General features: G+C 45.7%; 1 protein-coding gene across 1 annotated transcript in view; it reads left to right on the top strand.

Moving 5' to 3' along the window:
* The window catches only part of LOC111143057 (CUB and Sushi multiple domains 2), a 614,630-nt gene that overhangs the window by 509,716 nt on the left and 79,658 nt on the right, over nt 1-25,256 (top strand). Inside the window, exons 38-44 of the mRNA XM_022496499.1 lie at nt 2,978-3,096; nt 3,616-3,685; nt 5,564-5,680; nt 8,515-8,724; nt 13,945-14,133; nt 16,592-16,769; nt 18,094-18,239. Of these exons, the coding sequence (XP_022352207.1) occupies nt 2,978-3,096; nt 3,616-3,685; nt 5,564-5,680; nt 8,515-8,724; nt 13,945-14,133; nt 16,592-16,769; nt 18,094-18,239 (1,029 nt within the window). The remainder of the gene's footprint in view (nt 1-2,977; nt 3,097-3,615; nt 3,686-5,563; nt 5,681-8,514; nt 8,725-13,944; nt 14,134-16,591; nt 16,770-18,093; nt 18,240-25,256) is intronic.

Genomic DNA, 25,256 nt, shown 5'->3' with positions numbered 1-25,256 from the left:
CAAGCACTGTCCTCTTACAGCAGAAAGGGCTGAGGGAACACAGAAGTGACTGAAATTCATAGGAGCCAAAACCATTTTTGCTTTGTTAAGCTACTGTTCTCTTAATATTTGGTAGTCTACAAAGAGGGTGCAGAGGGGGAGAATTAACTGTAGAGGCAAATGGTTTTGAAGGGTACTGAAAAGTCATAGCTACTGCTATGACTCACTTAATGTTGATTTAATTGAAATGGAAATGGAACAATATGCTTTTGAAAGCAATAAATTGCATATGATAAAAAATAATTTCTCCATTGTTGCATGCATGGCTTAAATAAAGTCAGGCTGTGCGCTGTAGGAGAAATTAGAATGGACTTTTCTCTGTCTCCTTCTTTCCCTCTTGGATTTCACTTTTCTCCTCATTCCATTTTTTTTCTCCTACCACAGTCTTCTGCTCTTGCTTTCCCTTTCTTTCTCTCTGCCTCTCCTTATTCTATCATTGCCAAGTGGTTAAGTAGGTTTCAGTCACTAAGCTGTGGTCACCGCACTAAATACTGAGTTGAGTTGTGTTGCATTTTACTTAGAGTGCCAGGAGGAGTGGGGGAGAAAGAGACAAGATGACAGCCAAGATGTAGTTCTTCAAATTCAGTTTGATGATTATTTTAATCCTGTCTTTGGGGTCTTTTGCCCAGCTGGACATAGGCCAAAACAGCCTTCATTTGCAAGAATCATGTTCACTTCTTAAAAGCACATGCAGGGGGTTAAGCGTCTGACTCTTGATTTTGGCTCAGGTCATAATCTCAGCATCTTGAGATTGAGCCCTGCCTCGGGCTCCATGCTGAGTATGGAGCCTGCTTCAAATTCTCTCTCTCCCTCTACCCCTCCCTGCCCCCACTTGCATGTGCATTCTCTCTCTCTCTCTCTCTCTCTCTCTCTCTCTCTCTTTAAAACACAAAAAACAAAAAAGGCACATGTAGGACAGGAATTACCTGGGAAGGGCACAGAGGAACTTTCTAGAGTTAGCAATTTTCTGTAGTTTTGATAGGGGTTGGAGTTATACAGATTCAGGCATTTGTCAAAACTCAGCAAATGTACGCATAAGATGTATGTATTTTGTTACAATTTTGTTATATGTGAATTTTCCTCTGAAGGAAAAAAGCACATGTAGTTATCTGAAGTGCATGTCGACTGTCAGCTCTGAATGAGGAACAAGGACATATCACCAGCTCCACAAGGAGATGGAGCTGGTGGTATCCTAGGCTGGCCAGCCCTTCCCATCCTTTTTCTGCTACATACATGTGGCTTCCCCGGGGAGCCTGTATCTCCCAAAGGATCTGGGATCTACTAGGAGGGCTATCAGAAGGTATCCAACAGGAATCAACCAGGAGGGCTGAGGATGCCCGCTCCCAAACTCTCTGAGCTGTGCAGGTGCCTAGGATCAGACCAAACCATAAAGTCTGTCCGCTCTCATTCCTGGAAAACGGCACCGCCAGTCTCATGACTCAGTACACAGAGATCTCTTTAGTGCATCTTATCTCATCTTAGTTGGTGCACCTTAAGTGCCCACAGCTGCAGAGGGACCGCTGTGGGGCACATCCCACAGTCAGGAGATGCTCCACTCCCGCTTGCTGTGAGTTTCCACCAACAGGGAATTCAAAGCTGGATGAGGATGATTTCAGGAAGGGAGGTGGGAGGAGCAGGGTTGGGTCACCTGTGAGCTAATGTGGCCTGTGAGTCTGGCCTCTACCTGGACCAACCTGGAGTTAGACTGGGCTTGGTGTGAATCCCAGCTCTGTGGCTTGCTAAGGACATGTCTCTGGGCCTCTTGGCCTGCATCCTCAGCTGTGAGACAGGATGCAAAGACTTCCTTCAAGGGGATAAGATAATGTGTGGGCCCCTTTTGCCCCAGCCTTGCTGGTGGGAAGTCTTAGTAAGTGCTCCTCCAGTGATGATGGTGGGTGGGCAGGGAGGAGGAAGACTCCGATGAGGAAGATTAGGATGGATGTCCTAGCATAGACGGTGTACAAGGCTGGGTATAGAATAAGGAGCGAATAAATGCAGATTAACTTTGAAACTCAAGAAAGGATCATGAAGGAGTGTTTGAGAGTCCTTAGAAGTGATCTTGGAAAGTGATTGGGCCAAGATCATGACAGTCCTAGAATGTCCAGTGAGAGGATGAGATTCTGAATAACACTTGATGGGGACCCACTTTGGACTGCTGAGGAAGGCTGTCCATGATTCAAGGAGAGAGATTCAGAAATGTCAGTTGCCTCTGAGCACAGGATGGCCCTATGGCAGGGAAAGAGAGGGAGGTGGTAAGGGGTCCGGCAGTGAGTAAGGACCAGAGTTGACCATGGGGGGCTAGGCATGATGAACCCCCAGTAATACTCCCAGAAAGGAACTGGCCTCACCTTAAAAACAGAACAGGAGAAATAAGGCAGCAGAGAGTCTCACCCACTGGCAAATTTTTTTCTGGACAGCCTGTCCCCAAGAGTGGGACTCTCAGAGCCTTCTGAGTGACACTGAGAGGCCTCTCTCTGATAACTGCTCTTCTTCCTCCTTGCCTTTCCTTCCCCTCTCCCAGCTTCTTTGCCCTCAGGAATTGTCTTCTTAAGGCAAGGAAAATGAAGGGAAGTTGAGGGTCTGGGAGTGGTGCGGGAGAAGCTGAGTAGAGAGGTCTGGGTGTTTGGAGCCAGGCTGGGCATCTTGCTAGCTCCAGAGTCCTTCTGCTGACCTCAGGGGGCAGGTACATGACCCGCATAATGCTCACCCACCCCAGGGAGCATTGGTCTCTTGATTCTCTGTGCTGTACAAATATTCTGACTTTCTGTGTGCTCGGAGGGCAAGAGGATTAGGAAGCACTGGTCTCTAGGCAGAGGGCAAAGAAAGTACAGATTGGAGCCCCTTCTCCTCCCCGCTGCCAGCATTATCCTCTGCCTACTGGTGCACTGACCTGCTGGGCTTGTCCCTCCTCCTTTCTCTTTGTCTCTGTCTCATCTAGCGGTGGGCCTGAGCAGCTGTCCAGAACCGGCTGTGCCCAGTAACGGGGTGAAGTCTGGCGAGCGCTACCTGGTGAACGATGTGGTCTCTTTCCAGTGCGAGCCAGGATATGCCCTCCAGGTACCTCCCCTTGACACCCCGGGCAGGAAGCAGGTGGCCCCTGAGATGTGCTTGGCCAGCCTCTCGCCAGTGGAGCTGTAGTCACTGAAGAACAGGGAGCAGCCCCTAGGGTTCCCCAGGGACCACTGTCCTTTCCCGGAACTGTTCATGCAAAAGACAAGCTTTGCTGACTTGGGCGCGTTAGCATCAGCCAGCCTCAGAATGGGCTCCTGCAAAGTTTCAGTTTGATTAGACTCCAGGAAAATTAAATCTTCCTTTGAAGGCCAGGAGGGAATCTAGTAATTAAAGAAGTCTCACAAGGAAACTTTAGTAATGAGAATTCCTTAGTAATGGCTGTTAATAAGCATCCTTCCCCAAAGTCTCTCTCCCTCTGCCTCATCCCACCCCACAGAGGGTTCGTGGATCTTTGTGTATCTTGTTGCTCAACACAAGGCCCCTGAACAAGCCCCCTGTTCTGGGTTGTACATGCAATTGTGTCCCTGGGGGCAATGAGCCCATCCCTGTTCCTGATCCCTCCAGGGCCACGCCCACATCTCCTGCATGCCCGGAACTGTGCGCCGCTGGAACTACCCTCCGCCGCTCTGTATTGGTAAGAGAGCCCCGACCTTCTCAGTCCATTCATAATACCCGTTCCTGCCAGAGATCTGGGTTCAGTGACATCTCATGGAGATCAAGCTCAGATCAAAGGACAGTTTGGTGTCCCAGATCTCTTGGAAGGGAGTCTTTGTAGGCTGCCTTGTGGCTGTCGCACAAGCTGGTCGTGACTTCTGCAGACCTTCGCCCATCGAATGAGGTATCACAAGAGGCTTACCTGTTTGAAAACATTACGATGACCATCCTGATTCCAGATAATTGACCAAAGCCCCGATGGAACCTCTGGGCAATTGAAGCCTTCCCCTGTGACTTTTCATGGGACAGGTGGATAAAATCTGCCACTAGAGAAAAGGCAGGGGGCGGGTTACAGGTGAAACAAGGGCCTAGCTTGGTTGGGTTGGGGAGGGAGGACATAACACTTATTGAGCGTCTACTGTATGCAAGTCATGGCCTACCTGTTTCTTCACAGCAGCCCTTCAGGGCAGGTATCATTGCCCTCATTTTTGCAAATGGGAAAACTAAGGCTTTTAAGGATTAAAAAGTGATTGGCACCATCAGGGATGGAAACATACTTTTCTCTGATGCCCTGCCAACTGTAAAGTACAAATCAAGGCTGACCTTGGGATAAGAAGCAAAGTGAGCGGGGAGGGAGCATCCCTTAGTCATAATGGCATTTCCCTGCTGGGATCTCACCACTGGGCAGGGTGTGGTTGCCTGCCCTGTGGTCAGAAATGTGTCTGGGCAGACTGAAGCACTCCGCCCATTCCCACTCCATATTAGGAAGTTCTTGCGGAGGAAACCACTCCTGTTAACAGCAGCTACCCCTAATAGAGTGCCTGTCACCCAGTTACTGTGTGCATCGGCCCCTGTTCTAAGTGACATGCAGGCCTTTCTGCTATAACATAAGGACCACCCCATGATGTAGGTCCTGCAGTCAGCTCCATTTTATAGGTGGGGGAAACAGAGGTTTGGAGGGGTTTAGACTGGCCCAAAGTCACATGGAAAGTGAAAGAGTTGGGATGGTGACCTTGGCAGTCAGTGCCAGAGCCACCCCCCACTCTGAACCCGGGCACGGTTCTGTTTGTCGCCCTCTCCCCAGAGGCCTTCATTTGGACCCTGCAGATCCCCCCCTCCCCCTCTTTCTCTGGTTTCCATAACTAGCTAATCCCTTGCAGCCCCCACAACCATTTCCTGTGAAAGAAAAGAATTGATGTCCACTGACCAGGCTGTATTCATGCTCCAGCTTTGCATCTTAGGTGACTCTGACATCACCTCAGCTGGAGTGTCAGTGGCCCTAGCCCCTCATGGTTGGCTCCCCATGGAACACTAATCACAGTCACTTTGGCTGAGGACAAAGGTCAGAGAGGAAGTGTGGGCCCCTGGTAGGCTCATCTGCGGTCCACCCAACCCTATGGGATGAGTGTTTGCACAGAGCCTGGCATGGAGCCTGGCACAAAGTGGGGAATCTGTGCATGCCAGTCCCCTCCCTTCAGCCTTTCTTTTAAGTTTTGGAAGAATTGATTGGACAGTGATAGAGATTTGAGGCATAGCGTAAGAACAGTCACACTCCTCTTGGAGCAGACTAGTGCTGCTGCATGACCTTACTAAGGGGACTGACCTGCAGAGGTCAAGAGTCCTAACTCGGGTTTGTGGCCGGCTGGGCAGTGCCTTCCTGAACTTAAATTTGTACTCAGTCTTGCCCATGTGTGTAGTCATTTAGGGGAGATTACTCTTGCTTCCTTTGGATTCTCAGAGGGGTTCATGACTTGGGAAGGGATCAGAAACTGCTGCTGTAAGGGAGCAGCCAAACACTGGCATGACCCCATACCCTCCTCCTTGCTGTCCTAACCCTCTGTCTGGTCTCTTGTCACAGCGCAGTGTGGGGGCACAGTGGAAGAGATGGAGGGGGTGATCCTGAGCCCCGGCTTCCCCGGCAACTACCCCAGCAACATGGACTGTTCCTGGAAGATAGTGCTGCCCGTGGGCTTTGGTAAGTCTGCACACCCAGGCCCTTGGTGACCCTTCATTATGACTTTGACCAAGGTAGTAGAGCGCCCCATCTCTCTACTTCCTCATCTGTTGACCTCTCATACAATTGTGAAGATCAGTTAATGCTAGGAATGAACACTTTGGGAACATAAAATATAGGGAAAATCTGAAAGGTTGCCATTATTATTATTATTATTATCTGAGTAATAAGCTAAAATTCAGGACTGCGGAATGAGAAATTACTCAGGGGTGGCTAAAAAAGAATAAAAAAAGTCTTTAACAGAGACTGGACCTCAAGTTGTGCTTTTAACTTCAATATCCAATTTCTCATACTAATTAAATTATATAGCCAAGGTCAATATGATATAGACTTTGCATTCTTTATATGCACATTCTGGCTGGACTTAAAGAGTGGGAGTTTGGGGGGGTGGTTTGTGTGTGTGTGTGTGTGTGTGTGTGTGTGTGTGGAGATGGAGTATGCCAGGCACGGGGGTCGGCGGGGTGTGGAGGACATCAGTCTGGGTACAAAATTTAATTGCTGATGATTCATTCCTGACTGGGGATATAATTTAACCCCAACATCTCTGTTGAAGAGATAAAAGATCTGTGGTGATGTGGAGCTGATGGGTCATCTTGCCTGAGTCACTGCCCTGCTCCCTGGGACAGAACATCCTGCGGGGATGGCTCCTGCATGGGCCTGTGGTCTCCCAGTCTATGACCTCAGGAATGAAAACCACCTCTTTTTATTCTGTACTATTCAGCCAAGACTGGGTCTTCTGATAGAGAAGGGGCTTTCAGGAGAAAGGGACTGAACTGGCCTGCTTTAAATCTATTCTGTGGGAAGGAGAGAAGTTGGTGACCTTTCAGAGGATGGAGTCTCATATTTTGTACCATCTTCTGGAGGAAACTGGGGGTGCATGATCAGGGTACAAAATGATGAGTGCTTTGGCAGAGATTGAGGGAAGAAGAGCTAGGAGACCCCATAGCTCTGCACCCAGGCATGGACCACAAGAATATCAGATGACAGAGAGATAGAGATCGAGAGAGACAGAGAGAGAGAGATGGAGGGAGCACAACATCCAAAGGAAATCAGAAGTTTAAGTGGGAGGTACATCACTGTTCTTGTAAGTCCTGATGTTCAGCCACCAGAGCTCTCTAACTCTAAGGCCTTGGTGCTTATTCAGCCTCTGGAGACTAAGCCCTCTGCAGGGTGCAATCACAGAAGTCCTTGCTTTCAAGTGAATGTTGGACTCCAGTGAGGACCTGAGTATGGCACCTGGTTTCAGTGTATGCAGAACCTCTGCATTTACAAGATGTTACCACCAGATGGCAGTGGTGAAGCCCAGTCCTTTCCCCACCCATTCAATTCAGAAATCTGGGATCCCGGAAAAGCCCCTTTGATGAACATGCTGCCCACGGTGCTGGGATGATGCGTGGGCTGTAGACCGTATGTCCTAAAGTGCTCATTGCACAATTGTCAGTGATTTGGAAATGATCTGCATGTTCATTAATAGGTTAGTGAATAGTGTGGTTGGGTAATTCATAAAATAAAATTATAGACCTTGAAAAGCACAATATTGAATAAAAGAGTTTATAAAACCTCATGTGCAGTATAACAACATGCATGTTCATGTTTGAGACAAACAAATCAAACATATATTTAAGAATCTAAAACCATGAACTGGAAAGGTATCTTCCCGATCCATGAGTGACCCTCAAATGGGAGAGAGCAGGAGATACGAAGGGTCTTCAACGTTGTAAATCAAATCTTTAATTTTTAATAATTTTAAATTAAAATTTTAAATAAAAATTTATTTAATTAGATGCAAAAAATCATACCTATGTCTCCATTTATGTAAATTAGAAACTACAGGTGAGAAATGTTTAAAAGGTTAAAATCCATCTGAGACCCCACTATGCAGAGATAATAACTTATAGCTTAGTCCTCACCATTCAAATGTAACCCCCGTGAAGACAAGGGCCTGATAGATATTGTTCATCCCTGAGCAGTACCTATCACAGCCCTGATGCACGGCAAATCCTCAGTAAATATTATTAGTGAATCAGATATTCATATCAATGAACATTCTTCTGGGTTTTTAATACCAAAATTAGAATTATATAGTACATACTACTTTGCAATTAGATTTTCACAATTAACATAATGGACATTTTCCTATGCACAATAAATACATTTCCTCAATATAATTTAGGGAAGTCTCAGCTATAAACAAATACCAATCTTCCCATCTCCATTCTGCAGAGTATATCACTATGTAAGTTAAGGGCTTAATCAGATCCATTTAACCTGTCCGGTTGTTAGGAGATCTTGATTAATCCAGTAAGATCCCAAAGCATAAACTTCACTGACAATGTATTTTTCTAATTTCTGAATTATCATAAGTGTTCTAGAAGATACCAGTACTGAAGTCATGTCTTTTGATTAAGTATAGTTATTTTTAAGTGGTGATATTTTTAAGTAAAAAGTTTATTTTAGCAAAGTTATCTTTGTATTGCTAGTAGGGCTAGGAACTACAAATCAATGGTTAGCCCTGAGCTTTGTTTTCAGTAAAATAAAATGGACTCGGAACAGAGCTCTGGAATGAATGATGCCCTTCATTCTGAGCGAATAATGTATTTTTAAGTTCAAACCTGCCTCAAGACAAAAGACTGGATTGGATGGTGTCTCCCCGAACTGTGTTCTGGCAATCTCGGTTGAGGGGGAAGCCAGTAGTAGGGATGCGTAAGGTCTGGCAGAAAAGGCTTCCATGAGGCCACATGTTTGAAGCAGGACTCTATTGCTTTGGGCACTGTCTGCCTCTATCTTGCTCCCAGGGGCTCACATCCAGTTCCTGAACTTCTCCACCGAGCCCAACCATGACTTCATAGAGATCCGGAATGGCCCCTACGAGACCAGCCGCATGATGGGCAGATTCAGTGGTAGCGAGCTTCCAGGCTCCCTACTCTCCACATCCCACGAGACCACTGTGTATTTCCACAGTGACCACTCCCAGAACCGGCCAGGATTCAAGCTGGAGTATCAGGGTAAGGACCCAGAGTGCCCGTAGCCTTCTGCCCATTCCCTCCTGCCCATCCCCTTCTCTTACCCACAACCACCGTATTCCCAGCCTTCCACATAGGGGAAGAGAGAACACAGGGAGGGCTGAGGGGTGGCGGGCAGGCCTATAGACGCAGGCTCCCCTTTGGTGGCATATCTCTCCAGCCCCATGAAGATATCTAACCCCTTTGACAAGGTTTTTCCAGGATTAAGGCCCAACAGCACCATTGGAGGCCTTCCGTCCAGATCCAACTGCCAACAGTTTTCCCTGAACGTTCCCATAGGACATCCCTGAGTGGCCAGTCGGCCACTTCCCCTCAGCCTTGATAGGCTTACTTAGTCTCTCTGGATCCTCCCCTAAGTGTCAGGCCCAAATTACCCTCAGCAAAGCTCCTTTTATCTCGTGATGGAGGATTCTGGTAACAACCCAGGAGCGCCCAGCTGAGCCTTCACAATGAGATAAGCCCATTAACTCCCACACAGGGTTTCCTGACTATGCTCACTGGGGCTCTGCCCTGCTGAGGTGAAATCCTGTGATAGGACCCCCTCCTCCTGGCACACTTTCCCTGGAACAAACCCAATCCGCTCCCTTCTCCTGTGTGAGGGGCCATCACCTGGGGCTGTGCAGATTGTTCCCGATCTGTGCCACTATATGCCGTGGCCCTAGGTAGGCCCAACATCTCCCTCGGATGCCTCCCTACTGTGACTGACTGAACCATTTGTGCTAAACTCTTTTTCCAGATTCCTCCACCAACTTTTTTTTTTCATAATTTTGGACTTTTTTCCAATCTAATACATGCTTATAAAAAATTAAATCATTATAGATGTTTTTGTGAGTACATCATAGAAAGTCAAAATTTTCCCATATAATCCCATCTCCAACCCCACCTTATGCGGAGATAACCAACTTTTAAGTTTGTTTTCCCCATTTTTTCTGTACATATGTTGATGTAACTCTATTATTATATATTAACCAAAATTGTATCATACTAAAAATACTGCTTTTGCAATTTTCTTTTTTAAAGTGAATTTTTGATTATATTCACAAACACACCTTGTTAAAAAGAAAGAGACGGGGGAGGGAAGGAGGGAGGAAGGACAAAGGGAAGGAAGAAATTAAAGCATTACAGGTAAGGCCAAGCTTTCTCTGTCTACAGCTTCCAAACCAGGCTTATTTCCCAAAAGTAATCACTGTTGCTTTAACATGATCTTTCCCGATCTTTTTCCACATGTTAATATACATATGTTATAGGTATCTGTGAGGATATATAATGTTTCATGAAATTTTTGGTTGTGTTTCTTATATAATTCTATAGAATGCTCTATTTACATAATGCTCTGATACTTGGCTCTTTCATCCCTTGTCAGAGGTGACTACTGGATTTGGGTTTGTCATTTAGGGAAAGCCTTCAAGGGTTATTCTATGAGGTAGGCACCGTTGGACCAGTTACACGGGCACTGCCTCCTCAGAAGGAGCTTTGGCTGGTCTGGCTAGGCTTGCCCCGACCTGGGTCACCTCAGGAGGAGGAGCTGGGCCTCTCACACCAATGAAGTGCTGGGGAGAAGCAGTGCTTTTACCAGAGAGTGCTGGTTCCTTCCTGATAATAACAAAGCTGCCTCACCCAGTGACGCAGTCTGTGGGCTTGTCACAGAGGCCAGCCCTAACCAAGAGTGTTTGTGCCTGTTAAGCACACACAGTTTCAGCGGGTGGTGTGGGCTGTCAGATACATCATGATACATCAGACGGCCATGTTCTGTCACAGGAGAGACTCAGGCCCACATTATGTGGTCAGCATTTCCTGCTGAGGCAGATGCAAGCCTCTCTCGGGCTTCTCCTGCATCTTAGTTTGTTAGGGCTGTGGTAACCAAGTACCATGGTCTGGAGGGCTTAAACAGCACACATTTCTTCTCTCACCGTTCTGGAGGCTGAAGTCCCAAAAATCAGGGTGTCAGTAGGGTTGACCTCCTGGAGGGCTGTGAGGGAGAGTCTGTTCTCACTTCTGGCAGTTTGCTGGCAGTCTGGAATTCCTTGGCTTATAGAAACATCACCCCCATCTCTGGCTTCAAATCCTTATATGTCTCCAAGTTTGCCCTTTTTATAAGGACACCAGTCAAATTGGATTAAGGCCCTCTCTAATGACCTCATTTCAATTTAGGTGAAATGGCAAAGATCCTCTCTCCAAATAAGGTCACATTCTGAGGTACTAGGAGTTAGGACTTCAACGTATGAATTTGGGCAGGGGGCACAATTCAACTCGCAACGCCTCTGACAGGCCCACGTGCTCTCCCCATGGCTCCTCCTATTGGATAAATCCAAGTACTGATGACACCACCATATGACACCATAGGCAGCTTCTTGGGGGCCTACGCACATACACTGTGCCCTCACCTCTATGATGGGCACAGCCCTGCCCACTGAGTCCATGTGATGGGAACAGAAACTCACTGTGTTCCATATGATATGCCAACTTGTCCCTATAAGAATTTTCTCCCTGAGTTCCTTGGACTTCACTGACTTCTCCCTGTAGAAGAGACCTACCTACTTCCACAGAGCCCTGGTCTCGAGCTCAGCCCCTCTCACACTCACTGAGGCTTCCAAGACACAGGCCAACACCATGGGCCAGCCATCCTCTCTGTGACGTGCCCATTACTCACGCTGGAGCTTCACATGTTCAGAGGCCCACTCCTCCTTTGAGGATGTTCCCTTGCTGGGGGAAGCTAGGCCCAAGGGCAACAGAGTTCTAGATATGCCTTTGGATGCCCAACACCTCCATTAGGAGTTGGTCCAACTGTATGACAGGCCCAGAGGTGTCTACTCTATGGTGGGCCCACCTACTTCCACTCACATTTTACCTTCATGACTTGGTAGGTGTTCTCCTTGAGGTTTCCCTCAGGTCACCGGCCCAGCTACTCCCTCAGTGCCTGCTGGAGCTCCACAGACATAATGATGCCTATGAGCCCACACTTGGTGTCAGGGCAGCTGCTCCCCTTCAGGCTTGACCTGGACTTCCATTAGGCTTCTCCGTCTGTGGTGGTCCCCACCCCTGGGACTGGGTTGTCTCTGATGTGAGAGACCCAGATCCTCCCACAGAGGCCTCCTAATGTATGACAAACCAAATAGTTCTCCCTGCCCAACTTGCCTACTTACACCCTCCTTAGCCCTACGGAGCTGTACCTTATACACAAGCTCTGACCACTCACCCCAGGTTTTCCTTTATGAAAAGACTTGTTTCCAAAAGGGCCACCTGTCCCCACTGAGACATTTCTATTGTGCAGGCCCGTCTCCCTGCAGTCCCACAACTTTCTCTGAGGAAATCCAACTCCTTACTTTTTCTCAGAATTCTTCCGTTAGACACTCTGAACTTCCTAGGCTGGAGTTCTCTTCTCTCTTCTCAGGTAGACATTCCCATAAAATTGTTATTAACAGCTTATGCCACTCTTACCGGGCTTCTCAGTTGGACAGGCTTAACTTTATATCATTAAAACTTTTCAGGATATCGTGTTTATAAAGACCTTTTAGCAAAATGAGACACATAATTGTTCCAAAATGTTAGGCATCATTATTCATATTTTAATAATATGAATGTTTTAATAATTTTAATAATATTAATATTTGCAATTGTGGCACTTTGTTAAAAATTGTATCTGTTCCCACCATAGCATCTCCATCTGCGACAAACCCAGGAGCCCTTCTTTAGGAAAGCTAATGATTCTGCCCTTTAGAGTTCATCTCTGCCTATAGGCCCAACTTCTCCCTTCGAAGCTTCTTCCAGGTAAACAGGCTCTGAGATTTTTCTCAGTTTGAAAACAGTCCAGGTACTCTCCCTTAAATGTCTCTTTTTCTAAAAAGCTCAGCTCTTTCTGTATGAGACAGGTCCTATAAGGGACTCTCTATCAGGCTGCTCCCGGCTTCTGATGTGCAGCCACTCTCTTCTGGCTACTCACCATCACTGGGTCTGCAGCTTCCCCCTGAGGTTTCTCATAAGAGGCCTAGCCCATCCATTCAGTCAGCTCCCTGGGCAGTAGTTCCCTGCTTTTCTACTAAGACCTTAATTTTCCAGATTGCCCAAACCGCTGCTGCTGACAGGGCCACGTGTCTCCGTTGGCGGACCAGCCTGCCCGCTCCTGCTATAGCTGCTTGATTTTTTTTGACACACCCAGTGACCTTGATGATTTGCCAGTGATACCTGCCTGGTTCCTCCCGCTGAGACCTCCCGCAGTGAGACAGTGAGTGGAAATACACAACACAGGCACAGGCACAGTCGCAGAGGGCGGGCTTCGGAAATGTTGGCTTCGTGATCACTGTTATTTATATTGTTATTACACATAATGAATGCATCCACTTCCATGGAGCGCTCATTTGATCTCAACTCCCACTGAGAATTTCCACTCTCGGAACGCTACGTCTACCCCACTGCCAATTTCCTGTGTAGGATGGGCCTGACTCTGGCCGCACAGCTGTTCTTTTTTCTGTGGATCCGATTAATCAGTCTGTGCTCTGTGCACATGCTCAGCAAACCCCTCGGTGACCTCTCTCTGTCAGACATGTCTCTAGTACTTCCATGAAGGCGTCTCCTTTTTGAGCTGGGCTCACCCATTCTCACGGAAACAGCTTTCTTGCTCTTTGGAGAGGCTTCCTTGTCTTATAGGCACACACATTCCTTTTCATTCAGGCTTGGCTTACTTCCACCAGGTTCCTCTGTCTTGAAAGGTTAGTGTTTCTCACAGTCAGAAAGACCCCACTCAGGTCCTTCCCTGACTGCTTTCTGTGTCTGTGATCTAGAACCTGGTTGTTATGGTTAAATGAGATGATCCATGTGAAAGAACTGAGGTCAATGCCCAGCCCCAAGCAGGTGCTCAGCGAACAAGGGTTCAACATAGCCTTGTCTTCCTTGAGCCTCCTTTTCCCACAGAGACAGTAATAACAGGTAACATTTATTGAGCTCTTACTGTGTGCCAGGACTCCGCAAAGAGCTATGCATATATTGGCCCACTTAATCCTCCCAGTAACAATTTTCTAAATAAAAAACCTGAGGCATAGAAATGTTAAATGTCTAGCCCAGAGCCAACAACTGGTAAATGACAAGGGTCCATCTGAGTCCAAGTCTTGGTGCTTTACACCATGTGAACTCTGATGCTTCTATAGTCTGGTTAAGGAGAAAATGTCCAGAGAGAATAAAGTGACCTTCTCTCCTGATCTCTTCTAGCCTATGAACTTCAAGAGTGCCCAGACCCAGAGCCCTTTGCCAATGGCATTGTGAGGGGAGCTGGCTATAATGTTGGACAATCAGTGACCTTCGAGTGCCTCCCAGGATATCAACTGACTGGCCACCCTGTCCTCACATGTCAACATGGCACCAACCGGAACTGGGACCACCCTCTACCCAGGTGTGAAGGTATGTCCCTCCCTCATCCCTGGTGATTCTTCCTAAGGAGACTGATTCAGAGTACTCCCATGCTCCCTGGAATCACCCATGCGGGGGAGTCTAGGCAAACCTTGTCCATCCTGTTTTCATATGGAAGGGACCCACCCTATCCAGGGAAAGAGTCCTGGGGACAGACCTCTGGGCCCAAGCTTGGGAGCACCTGGAGGAGAAGTTGGCCACAGCCAAGGGAATACCTACTCAGCCCTTGGAAAGAGCCAACCCATCAGAAGGGAAGATGCTGTAATCTTAATCTCTTTCCTGAGATCTACGCCTGTATATCCAATACTTACTAAAGAGCTTCACTTATCCAGAGGCATCTAAATCCTAATATACTCAAAATTAAAGTCATCATCTTTGCGCATGGGAAGTCCTCATTAGTGAAGGGCACCTCTAGTCACATGGTAACTTGGCCCTTATTTGGCACCTCCCTCTCGCCTATCTGACTTACTCACCGAGTCTTGATAATTCTACATCCTGATTACCTTTCAGATGTGTCCACTTCTCTCCATCCACTGCCTCTGCCTTTAGCCCCACCACCACTTGGACAAGGCTCCTCGCCGGTCTCCCAGCCTTTGGTCATGCACTACTCAATCCAGTTTTCACAGCGTAGGCAGTGTGAGACTTCCAAGCCATCAACACACTCCAGACCCTCCCCTGCTCAGATGCCAGCAAGGCATCCCCATCTCCCTTGGGGCAAATTCCACACCCCTTCGTGTAGCGCCCCATGTCCCTCCGGGCCTGCATACCTCTGGGTATTCTCCACTCTAACGGATTTTTAGGTCCAGCTAAGCTGAAGTGCTTTAGCTGTCCCAGGGCACCATGTTCTCTTGCATCTAGTTCTTAGCACACGCTGTCCCTCCCTCACGGAACATCGCTCCTCTCTCTTGCCTTGTCTACTTAGCCTTGTCTAAATGGGACCAACACCAAAAATCCTTCCCTACCCTCACAAGACCAGGTGAGGGGCTCCCCTGTCGCTCCTGCTGCATTCCATGTTGACGACATGTCCCCCCTACTCTGGCATCTACAGAGGCCAGTTGACTTAGCTGTATCCCAGTGAGTGGGCTGTGAACAAAACCACGTGCCTTGGTACCCTTGCTCCCCTTGGTCTCCCCAGGCTGTGCCTGACCCTGACACAGAGTGGATATTCAGTGTTTGTAGGAGGGATGGTATGTCCCTACAGACCCCTCTCAGGATGCATATGCATTCATGGGAACCCTACCTTCTGCCTGGAGGCATTTGGATTCTTTCTCTTCACCCTGGTCTGCTCACCATCCAGATGACTGCTTGTTGCCTGTGCCAGCCAAATGCACTCATTATTCTGGACTGGAGTTGGTTTTTTGTTTGTTTGTTTGTTTGTCCTTTTTTTTCCCTCCCTGATGACTAAATTGGAACATTATGGAGACTTCAAGGCCTCTCCATCCCCTTACCCAAAGCCTAGATCAGAGTGAGCCTAAAATTGGGTGTCACTTTTGGGGGACAGAGAAATAGGGAGAGAGGATAAGATCTAGGCCACAAATGCCTTCTCTGTGAGCTAAATGCCAGGCTGGACATTTTACATGCATCAGTTCACCTAAGGGCCCCCACAGTCCTCAAGGGGGATGCTCTTAGTTCCATTTTACAGGTGCAGGAAGAGAGTAAACTCTTGTCTAAGGTCATCTAGTTAATAAATGGTTCAGCCGTGATTTGAACCCAACCTTAGCTTCATCACCAGAATCCTTATCTCTTAGGTCAATACCAAAGGTACCAGTCTGGGCACCTGGGTGGCTCAGTCAGTTAAACATCTGCCTTCAGCTCAGGTCATGATCCCAAGGTCCTGGGATCAAGTCCCGTATCAGGCTCCCTGCTCAGTGGGGAGTCTGCTTCTCCCTCTCCCTCTCCTCCCCACTGCTTGTGTGCTCTCTCTCATGTGCTCTTGTTCTTGGTCAAATAAATAAAAAAATCTCTTAAAAATTAAAAAAAAAAGAAAATTAAAAAAAATACCACTCTAAGAATCTTAGAGCAAATAAAATGAGAAAAAGAAATAGTTTCATAATTTCATAGCTTATCCCAGCAATAGTACTACAGCCCTGACTGTGATATCTGTCCTCCACTCCATTCCTAGGAAGGGAGAGCTTTAGTGCTCCTTCCTTCTGGGCAGGTCTCATCCACAGGAAGAGTAGGGGGGCCGGGGGGCTGAGGCTGGCTGACAGAGGCACCTGCACTGAAGATCAGGGGCCAGATGGGGAGTGTGCTGGGACTGGTGCAGGAAACTAATGCACAGTCATCCTCAGCCCCATCGCCTCTCCCTATCCTGCCTGACCTTCTTGGACAGGGTAATTTGTCCTGGGCGCTGGCACTTCATAAGGGATTCATAAGGGAATTTTTTTTTGGTGGGTGGGGAAGGGTCTATCTCCCACACTCATCTGTGTTTGTGTCCCCTCCCTGGCAGTCCCCTGTGGCGGGAATATCACCTCTTCCAATGGCACTGTGTACTCCCCTGGCTTCCCCAGTCCATACTCCAGCTCCCAGGACTGTGTCTGGCTGATCACCGTGCCCATTGGTCATGGCATCCGCCTCAACCTCAGCCTGCTGCAGACAGAGCCCTCTGGAGACTTCATCACTGTCTGGTAGGGCTAGCTGCCATGTCGACAGCCAATTAGGGGCATTAGCTGGGTTCTAAACTGGGTTATTCAGCTTTTTGTCAGAAAACCAAGAGCTGAATGGTTGTAAATGGTGGTCAGCTTCCTGGCTTTTGAATAAACATAGTAAATGAAGGCTCAGTTTCAATTACCCTCTGTGACTCCTTGAAGGGAGAGGGATGGGAGGACAGTGGTCCAACCCGGAGTGCTACTGGGGTCAGCACCAATGGGTGGGTGTGTGAATAGGAATGGTTGTAGATACACAAACTTTTCTCATTTTTTCAAGAGTCCAAACCAAAATTCTACATTTACCTAAGATAAGCTACCCAGACTAATGAAAGAGTTTTGGGGTAGAATTCTGTGAAGTCCCACTGGTCATCTCATGCTGAACCAGTATTGTCCAACACAATGTTGTGCAGTAATAGAAACAAACTGCTGTCCAGTACAGTTGCCCGTGGCTAGAAGTGGCCACTGGGTACTTAAATGTGACTGGAGGGACTGAGGAACTGGTTTTTAAACTTTATTTAATTTTAATTAAGGTAAAGAGCCACATGGGGCCTAGTGGTTACCAGATTGACAGTTCTGCTCTGAGTGATAGAATATCTTGGGTGACTTTACAATGGGAGTATGAATTACGAGTCAATAAGTGTAGTCTCCTAGACAGTTCCTCCCAAACCACTGAATCTTTGGACAAATGTATAATTAAAGTATTCTTTTGTTTAGGGGTTACTGCCATTCTAGGAATCAGCAGGGGATAGTGGGAGTCTTTTCCCAAAATTCCGAGGGCTGAATAAGTGTAATCAGACTATCCTGGGTTAATTTCTAGTTTCCTTTACAGACTGCAATTAAAAACAGATAGGAGGGACTAGATACATCCCCAGGGAAGAAAGCCTTTGCCTAGAAAGGCAACCTGGGTATGTCTCTGCTTGGAGACAAGGAAGTGGGGCTGGCCTGGATAGCAGCATGAGCTTCCTGCCCATCTTCCTCAGCCCCATCCTACTGCTGCTCAGACTGAGAGAACCTGCCCAGTGGCTCCTGCTTCTCGGCTGAGACTGTTACCCCCAGGAGCCCATTACAGAGTCTGGTGAAGAATCAGGTGAACGAGGAGTCAGTGTGTGCTTTGCCAACTCTGTCAGCTCTGTTGGCAGACTGAGTTGGGAGAGAACAGAAGGAGGTGCACAGGGCATTGGAGAAAGACAGTGTTGGGCACAAGAAGAGTCACAGCCTCCCACTCCAGGCCTTTGTTAAGGAGAGGCAAAGCAGGCAGCTATGGTGACTTGTGACATACCAGAACCTTCTTTTCTACCTGCAGGGATGGGGCACAGCAGACAGCTCCACAGCTTGGAGTCTTCAGCCGGAGCTTGGCCAAGAAAACATTGCACAGCTCGTCCAACCAGATTCTGCTCAAGTTCCACCGTGATGCAGCCATGGGTGGGATCTTCGCCATAGCCTTCTCTGGTCAGTATGGAAGCCTGGCAAGGGAGGGAAGCACTGTACTCTCAAATCAGGGCCATGCTTGATCCCTGGTTCTACCATTCCCAGTTGTGTGATTCTGAATGAGTGACACAGCTTCTCAGCCTCAGTGTCCTCAGAATTATAAGAGTTAAATGTGTTAACCTATGCGATATCCCCCAACACAAACCTCCATACATGTAAATTTTCCTCCTCTTCCACACTGGAAGAGAGGCACATGGCACTGATCCTTGGTGCCCAGTCCAAGCTTAGAGGCAAGAGGATAAGGCTTCTCATTCTACTCTTTCACATAAACCCACTGGTTACCCACTTACTTGGGTTCCCCTGCTTGTCCTGTAGCACCTTCTAGAGGGTTGTCCCACTCCAAAGGAATCCAGGGCCTCTGTTGACCTCACAGGAAGTACTGAGCCCAAGTGAATTTTTGGAGAATTGAAGCAGGAGGAGCATGAACGATTCAGGGTGCATTTGTCCTTATCAACAGCCAATTTTCTTCTAAGAGTCCAAAGTTATGGATCTGGATACTTTTACATTTTTGTTATAGTGGAAGCAGGATTGAAAAACTTAAAGTTCTCTGTGGGCTTGTGCTCATCTATAGAATAATCCTCCATATTACAGTTTGCAGAGCATTACATATATTTGAGCTGGAATTGGGAAAGCTTGACTTTATTCCTGGATCCATCTTACAAACACTGGATTTTATCAGATTTTTAAATTTTTGCCAATATGATGGATGCATGAAATAGCATCTCACTCTTTTTTTTTTTCAGTGTTCCAGAATTCATTGTTTATGTACCACAACCAGGGCTCCATGCAATACGTGCCCTCCTTAATATCCACCACCAGGCTCACCCAACCTCCTACCCCCCCTCCCCTCCAAAACCCTCAGTTTGTTTCTCAGAGTCCACAGTCTCTCATGGTTTGTCTCCCTCTCCAATTTCCCCCAACTCCCTTCTCCTCTCCATCTCCCCATGTCCTCTATGTTATTCATTATGCTCCACAAATAAGCGAAACCATATGATAATTGACTCTCTCTGCTTGACTTATTTCATTCAGCATAATCTCTTCCAGTCCCATCCATGCTGATACAAAAGTTGGGCATTCATCCTTTCTGATGGAGGCATGATACTCCATAGTATATATGGACCATATCTTCTTTATCCATTCGTCCATTGAAAGGCATCTTGGCTCTTTCCACAGTTTGGTGACTGTGGCCGTTGCTGCTATGAACATTGGGGTAGAGATGGCCCTTCTTTTCACTACATCAGTATCTTTGGGTGTTGGTGGGAATGCAAGTTGGTACAGGCACTTTGGAAAACAGTATGGAGATTCCTTAAGAAATTAAAAATAGAGCTACCCTATAACCCTGCAATAGCATCTCACTCTTACCATGTTAATGATGAGGTGAGCATCCTTTTATATCTTCATTGACCATTCATGCTTTCCTGCTCTATGAAATGCCTGCTCCCCATAAAGCTTTCTTCCTCTGAGGAGAGAGAAATAGCAAACAGACAACTGCAATCTTTGCAATTTATAATAAGTTGCTATGAAGGAAACAAATAAGATGGCAGACAAAAAGGTGGGGAACTCTGCTTCATGTAGAATAATTGCAGAAGACCTGTCAAAAAGTAATATTTGTAATAAGAACTAAAGAAAAAGAAGAAGGTACATTTGCAGAGACTGGGGGAGTGGGACTGGTGTGGGGAAAGAATGTCTGCCTTTCTATAGGCAAACATTATCTTTAAATAAATTTAAGGACTAATAGGTAGAAAAGTACCTTAAGAAGAGCTATGAACAAGATTCTGCAGTATTTTTTAATGAGATAATCGGATTTGAATTACAGAGGAAAATGCCCTTGGAAACATGTAGTTTAGGAAATAGAAATAAATTTTGGAAAGCATCTGCTTCCAGGATAAAAGTCTAGACTACACAGACTCCAAATAAGAAATAAATAAAAGGAGAGCTGAATGTCTTCCCTTCCCTTCCCTTCCCTTCCCTTCCTGAACAATTCAGTCCTGAAGCTGTTAAACTGGATAAAACAAAGTGGGCATTAGAAGAAAGAGGGGGTCCACACTGAAGGCAACATCTGTACAGAGAGGGCTGGCAAGGAGTATCAAGGCTCTGAGCAAACTGAGGAAACACCTGGGTAGGGTAGGAGCCCCAGAAGAGTGGGGAAGGCATCCACACAGATGATCCATCAGACTCCAAAATGGGAGAGCAGGGCATTCACATAAGGGAGGAGTGGCAGTAGAGATGGGAACATGGTTCCCTATGGGTGACTGATCAAATAAGTGAATGGATTAAGGACAATAGAGGGTAGGTGTCTCACCATAAGAGAAGAGGGTTAGAAATGTGGCAAGAGCAAAAGTTAGAATATACCCAGAGAATTGGATTGGAATTGGATGTATGAGTTTGAGCTATCGTTTTCAATATGTGCACCTAGATGTAGACTAAGATATGGGTGTAAATGTGGGTGTGTACACATACATGTATTCCTTACCTCTTTCCACTAAGAGGACTTTGAAGCAATGACTCCTCGATAGCAATGAAGATGTCTAGCTCCAGATACCAGTTTCTAATGCCATCTTCCACTAAAATGGACCAGGACTCCTTAAAGAAAAGGAAACTATAGGAACAAAAATGCAGACAGCACAGAATAAAACAGTGGAACAGTGGCCTACAATAGCTGATGCCAAGCTGGCTGCTGCTTGACAGAACACAAGGAGCCCAGCCCACCAGTTAGTGTGTTAACCAGTACTGGAGTCTGATTAAGCCTCACCCCCAAGGGGAGCAAGGGGAGTGGGGACAAGGTGAAGTGGAGGAGTCCTGAATGTCCGCCCGCCTGCCCGCCTTTGAGTTTTTCGGCAATAACATGGTAGATGCAGTATATGCTCTGAGGGGGTGCGGGGGGATTGTCCATAAGAGACCCAAGGTCATGCACCAAAAGGCTGACAGTGGTTGTGCCTAGGTGGTGGTGCGACTCGGGGAATTTCCATTGTATTGTTTTTTAGTATCCCACCTGCTTTCTGCATTAAGCAGAAAGGTGTAACTTTTTAAAAATATAATGGGTAATCTACTGCAGACAAACTAGTAACCACAATATGTTAAAAACTCAGCCTGTGTTTAAGTGCAGATCCCTTTTTACTGATTTTTTTTCCTGGAAGTTAAGTATGTCTTAGAAAATATTTTTTTCAGAATTTGAGAGGCTTTTTTTTTTTTCAGTTTTATTGGGATACAATTGGCATATGGCACTGTGTAAGTCTAGGAATACAACATAATGGCATGACTTACATATATTGTGAAATTATCACGGCAATAAATTCAGTTAATAGCCATCATCTCATACAAATACCCAAAAATAAGAACTCTTAGGATCTGCTCTCCATTAACAACATTCAAATATGCCAAACAGCAGTGTTACCATCACAAGTTTGTACCCTTTGACCCTCTTTATCCAATTCCCTATCCAGAAAGTCTACTTTAAAGATAAGCATGTGGCTGAGATTGGAAGATATCAAATTTTTTTTAAAAACTTAATAAAAGAAAACATTAAGAATTGGTTAAGCAGTGGGACACCTCGGTGGCTCAATCAGTTAAGCGTCTGCCTTCAGTTCAGGTCGTGATCCTGGGGTCCTGGGATTGAGCCCTGTGTCAGGCTCCCTGCTCAGCAGAGAATCTACTTCTCCCTCTCCCTCTGCCCCTCCCCCAACTCATGCTCGCTCGCTCTCTCTCTCACAAAAAAATAAAATCTTTTAAAAAGAAAGAAAGAAAGAAAGAAAGAATTGGCTAAGCAGAATAAGCAGAAACTTCATGCATCTACAAATTCAAAGAGTGTCCTAGAAAAATATAAGCAGAGGATAAACTGAAAAAATATTTAACAGGCAGAAGTCAGTCTTTTTTTTTTTTTTTTTTTTTTTAAGAAAGGGAGTGGGCGGGGGCAGAGGGAGAGATGGAGAATCTTAAGCAGGCTCCATGCCCAGTTCTAGGCCCTACCTCACAACCCTGAGATCAGGACCTGAGCCAAAATCAAGAATCAGATGCTTAACCAACTGACCCACCCAGGTGCTCCCAGAAATCGATCTTAAATATGCACCAGGTTCTTCAAATTGGTAAGAAAAATAGGGGCAAAGGACTAACAGAATGTTAAGAAGAAAAACCTAAATAGTCTATTAATCTATGAAAAAAATGTTTAACCTAACTTGTTATCAAATGTCAATAAAAAAAAAAAAAGAAATGCTACCTTTTTGTTTATCTGAGTTCCATGAGGGCAAGGACTGTCTGTTTTGTTTACTCTTGCATCTTCAGTGCCTAACACAGTGCCTGACCCAGGCTAAGCCCTCCACAATCATTAAATGAGTCGGATGGAAGAATGGTAGCACCCAGTGTCAGAGAAACTGCCACTCTGTTGCTGATATCAGTTACCGCCATTTTCCTGGAGAGAAAAATGGAAGCATACATCCAATGCAGGCATGGTCCTCCCTGGTTTATGTTAAGTCACAGTTAAACCTTCGTGGTTACCCCACGAGTGCCTCTTGGTTTTAATACTCACATTTTCTAAAGCTTCTATGTCTCTCAATACATTTTTCAGCCAATACATCTACAGAAAAAAAAATGAGATAAATCATCAAAATATAATACAACATTTTCAACAAAACTATATACAGGAAAAGTCTCAGATTACTTTCCAACTGCAATTTGTAAAACACTGGGATCCCAGGCAAACATCTAGAATGGTATCGTGTTGCTGCTGGTTCTGAGAGGTTGTGATGATGTGATGTTCATTGTGAGCCATGCTGTACCACCCACAGCGCCATCCTGGACACACACCCACATTACCCTAAAAGGCTAGGGTTTTACAATGTGTCCCGCTGGGAAGGTTCGTGTGGTGCTTATGGTATGCAAAACGTATGTGCTAGAATGAACAGAGCTGCTGTTTTGTTACAACAGTAGTCATTCTTGGGTGGTCAAGCAATAAAGTTTCAAGTATTGAACTTCCAGCATTATGGTTTGTTGCATATATATATATATATATATATATATATACCTATCTTGTTATTTTAAACACTTTCTGAGTTTGGGATTATGCACTGTAATTTTTTCCCACTTGAAGTCGTCGTAAATAGGCTCCTAGTTAGCATCTTTACACGGAACATCTGATTTCTGGAAGTGGGTCACTGACGTTCAGTAGGAGATGCTTATACTTTTAAAAGGTCATACAATTTAATCATTTCTAGGTTTTTTTTTCATATTTCTATTTAAATGCCAGTTAGTTGACCTTCAGTGTAATATTAGTTTCAAGTGTAGAATTTAGTGATACAACACTTCCACATATCACCTGGTGTTCATCACAAGTGCAAGCCTTAATCCCCATCACCTGTTTAACCCACTCCCCCCTCCCCACCTCCCGTCTGGTAACCATCAGTTTGTTCTTTATACTTAAGAGTCTGTTTCTTGGTTTTACTCTTCCTTTTCCCTATATTCATTTGTCTTGTTTCTTAAATTCAATATATGAGTGAACATTTGCCTTTCTCTGATTTATTTTGCTTAGCATAATACTCTCTACCTCCATCCATGTCATTGCAAATGGCAAGATTTCATTCTTTTTAATGGCTTAGTAATATGGCTGTAGTAGAGTATTATATATATACACATATGTGTGTATATATATACATATATATGTGTGTATATAAGTGAAATATATATATACATATATGTGTGTATCTATATGTGTGTGTGTGTGTATACATATATATACATAAAATATATCACGTCTTCTTTATCCATTCATCAGTTGATGAATATTTGGGCCATATCCGTAATTTGGCTATTGTTGATAATGCTACTATAAACATTGGGGTGCATATATCCCTTAAAATTAGTATTTTTGTATCCTTTGGGTAAATACCTGGTAGTGTACTTTCTAGATCCAAAAATATACAAAGAACTTTTAAAACTCAACACCTAAAAAACAAATAATCCCGTTTAAAAATGGGAAGACATGAAAAGACATTTTTCCAAAGAAGACATCCAGATAACCAGCAGACACATGAAAAGATGCTCAACATCACTCATTATCAGGGAAATACAAGTCAAAACTACAATAAGATACCACCTCAGACCTGTCAGAACGGCTAAAATAGGCAACACAGGAAACCACAGATGTTGGTAAGGACACAGGGAAAGGGAAACCCTCCTGCACTGTGGATGAGTTTAATTTTCTTCCTACTGTTGTCATAGAAAATCTCATATTTTCTCTCAGGACAGTGTATTATATTTGTAATTTTTTTGAGAGAATGTTCTTTGTGAAAAAGCATAATGGGGTTTGGGGGGACTTTGGAAGTAATCACAGCAGTAGCAATGGCAACAGCAGCTCTCACTTACATAGCACCAACTGCATGCCACGTAGCAAAGGGAAGGCAAGCCGTGAGCCCACGCTGAGCTTTGTCTCAGTAAAACCATCCACACACAGTCCAGTCTCTGCCCAGAAGGGTGGTGTCCAGTGTAGAAAATCCACCGTAGCCAGAGATGTCTGGTCAACCATCTGAAGGGAAACCAGCTGGCTTTAGTGGGCACTCACATGAGCTACACTCAGTACTCAGATGCCAAGCAGTGGGAAGAATATGGGATTTGAGAGCAGCCAGACCTGGATTCAAGTCTTCTGGCACTCACTTCCTGTGTGACGTTGGCAAAGTAACCAAAGCTTTCTGAATCTCAGCCTTCTCATAAAGAGAGGAAGAACACCTCGCAGAGGGATCAGCCAGCATGAGAATTAAAGGTGACAGTGCGTGAAAGAGTCTCACGTAGTAGGTGCTCAGGAAATGCTTCTCTCCCCTTCCCTTCAGTGCTGGTGACTGTCACTGAGCTCTCCTTTATTGTTGGTGTAACTTATAGCTCCTGGTTTTTGCATCAAAACAAACAAAGAATGACAGCAGATATGCAAAATAGTACTTGGCTAAACTTGCCCTGCGTACAGATCAAAAGTCACTTGCATCTGTGTGAGTGAAT

This window comes from Enhydra lutris, unplaced genomic scaffold (genome assembly GCF_002288905.1).
Source record: "Enhydra lutris kenyoni isolate GAN:26980312 unplaced genomic scaffold, ASM228890v2 scaffoldscaffold9, whole genome shotgun sequence".
Taxonomy (NCBI): domain Eukaryota; kingdom Metazoa; phylum Chordata; class Mammalia; order Carnivora; family Mustelidae; genus Enhydra; species Enhydra lutris.
Note: the sequence above shows the minus strand (reverse complement) of the source record. Positions and strands in the feature narration are given on the sequence as shown.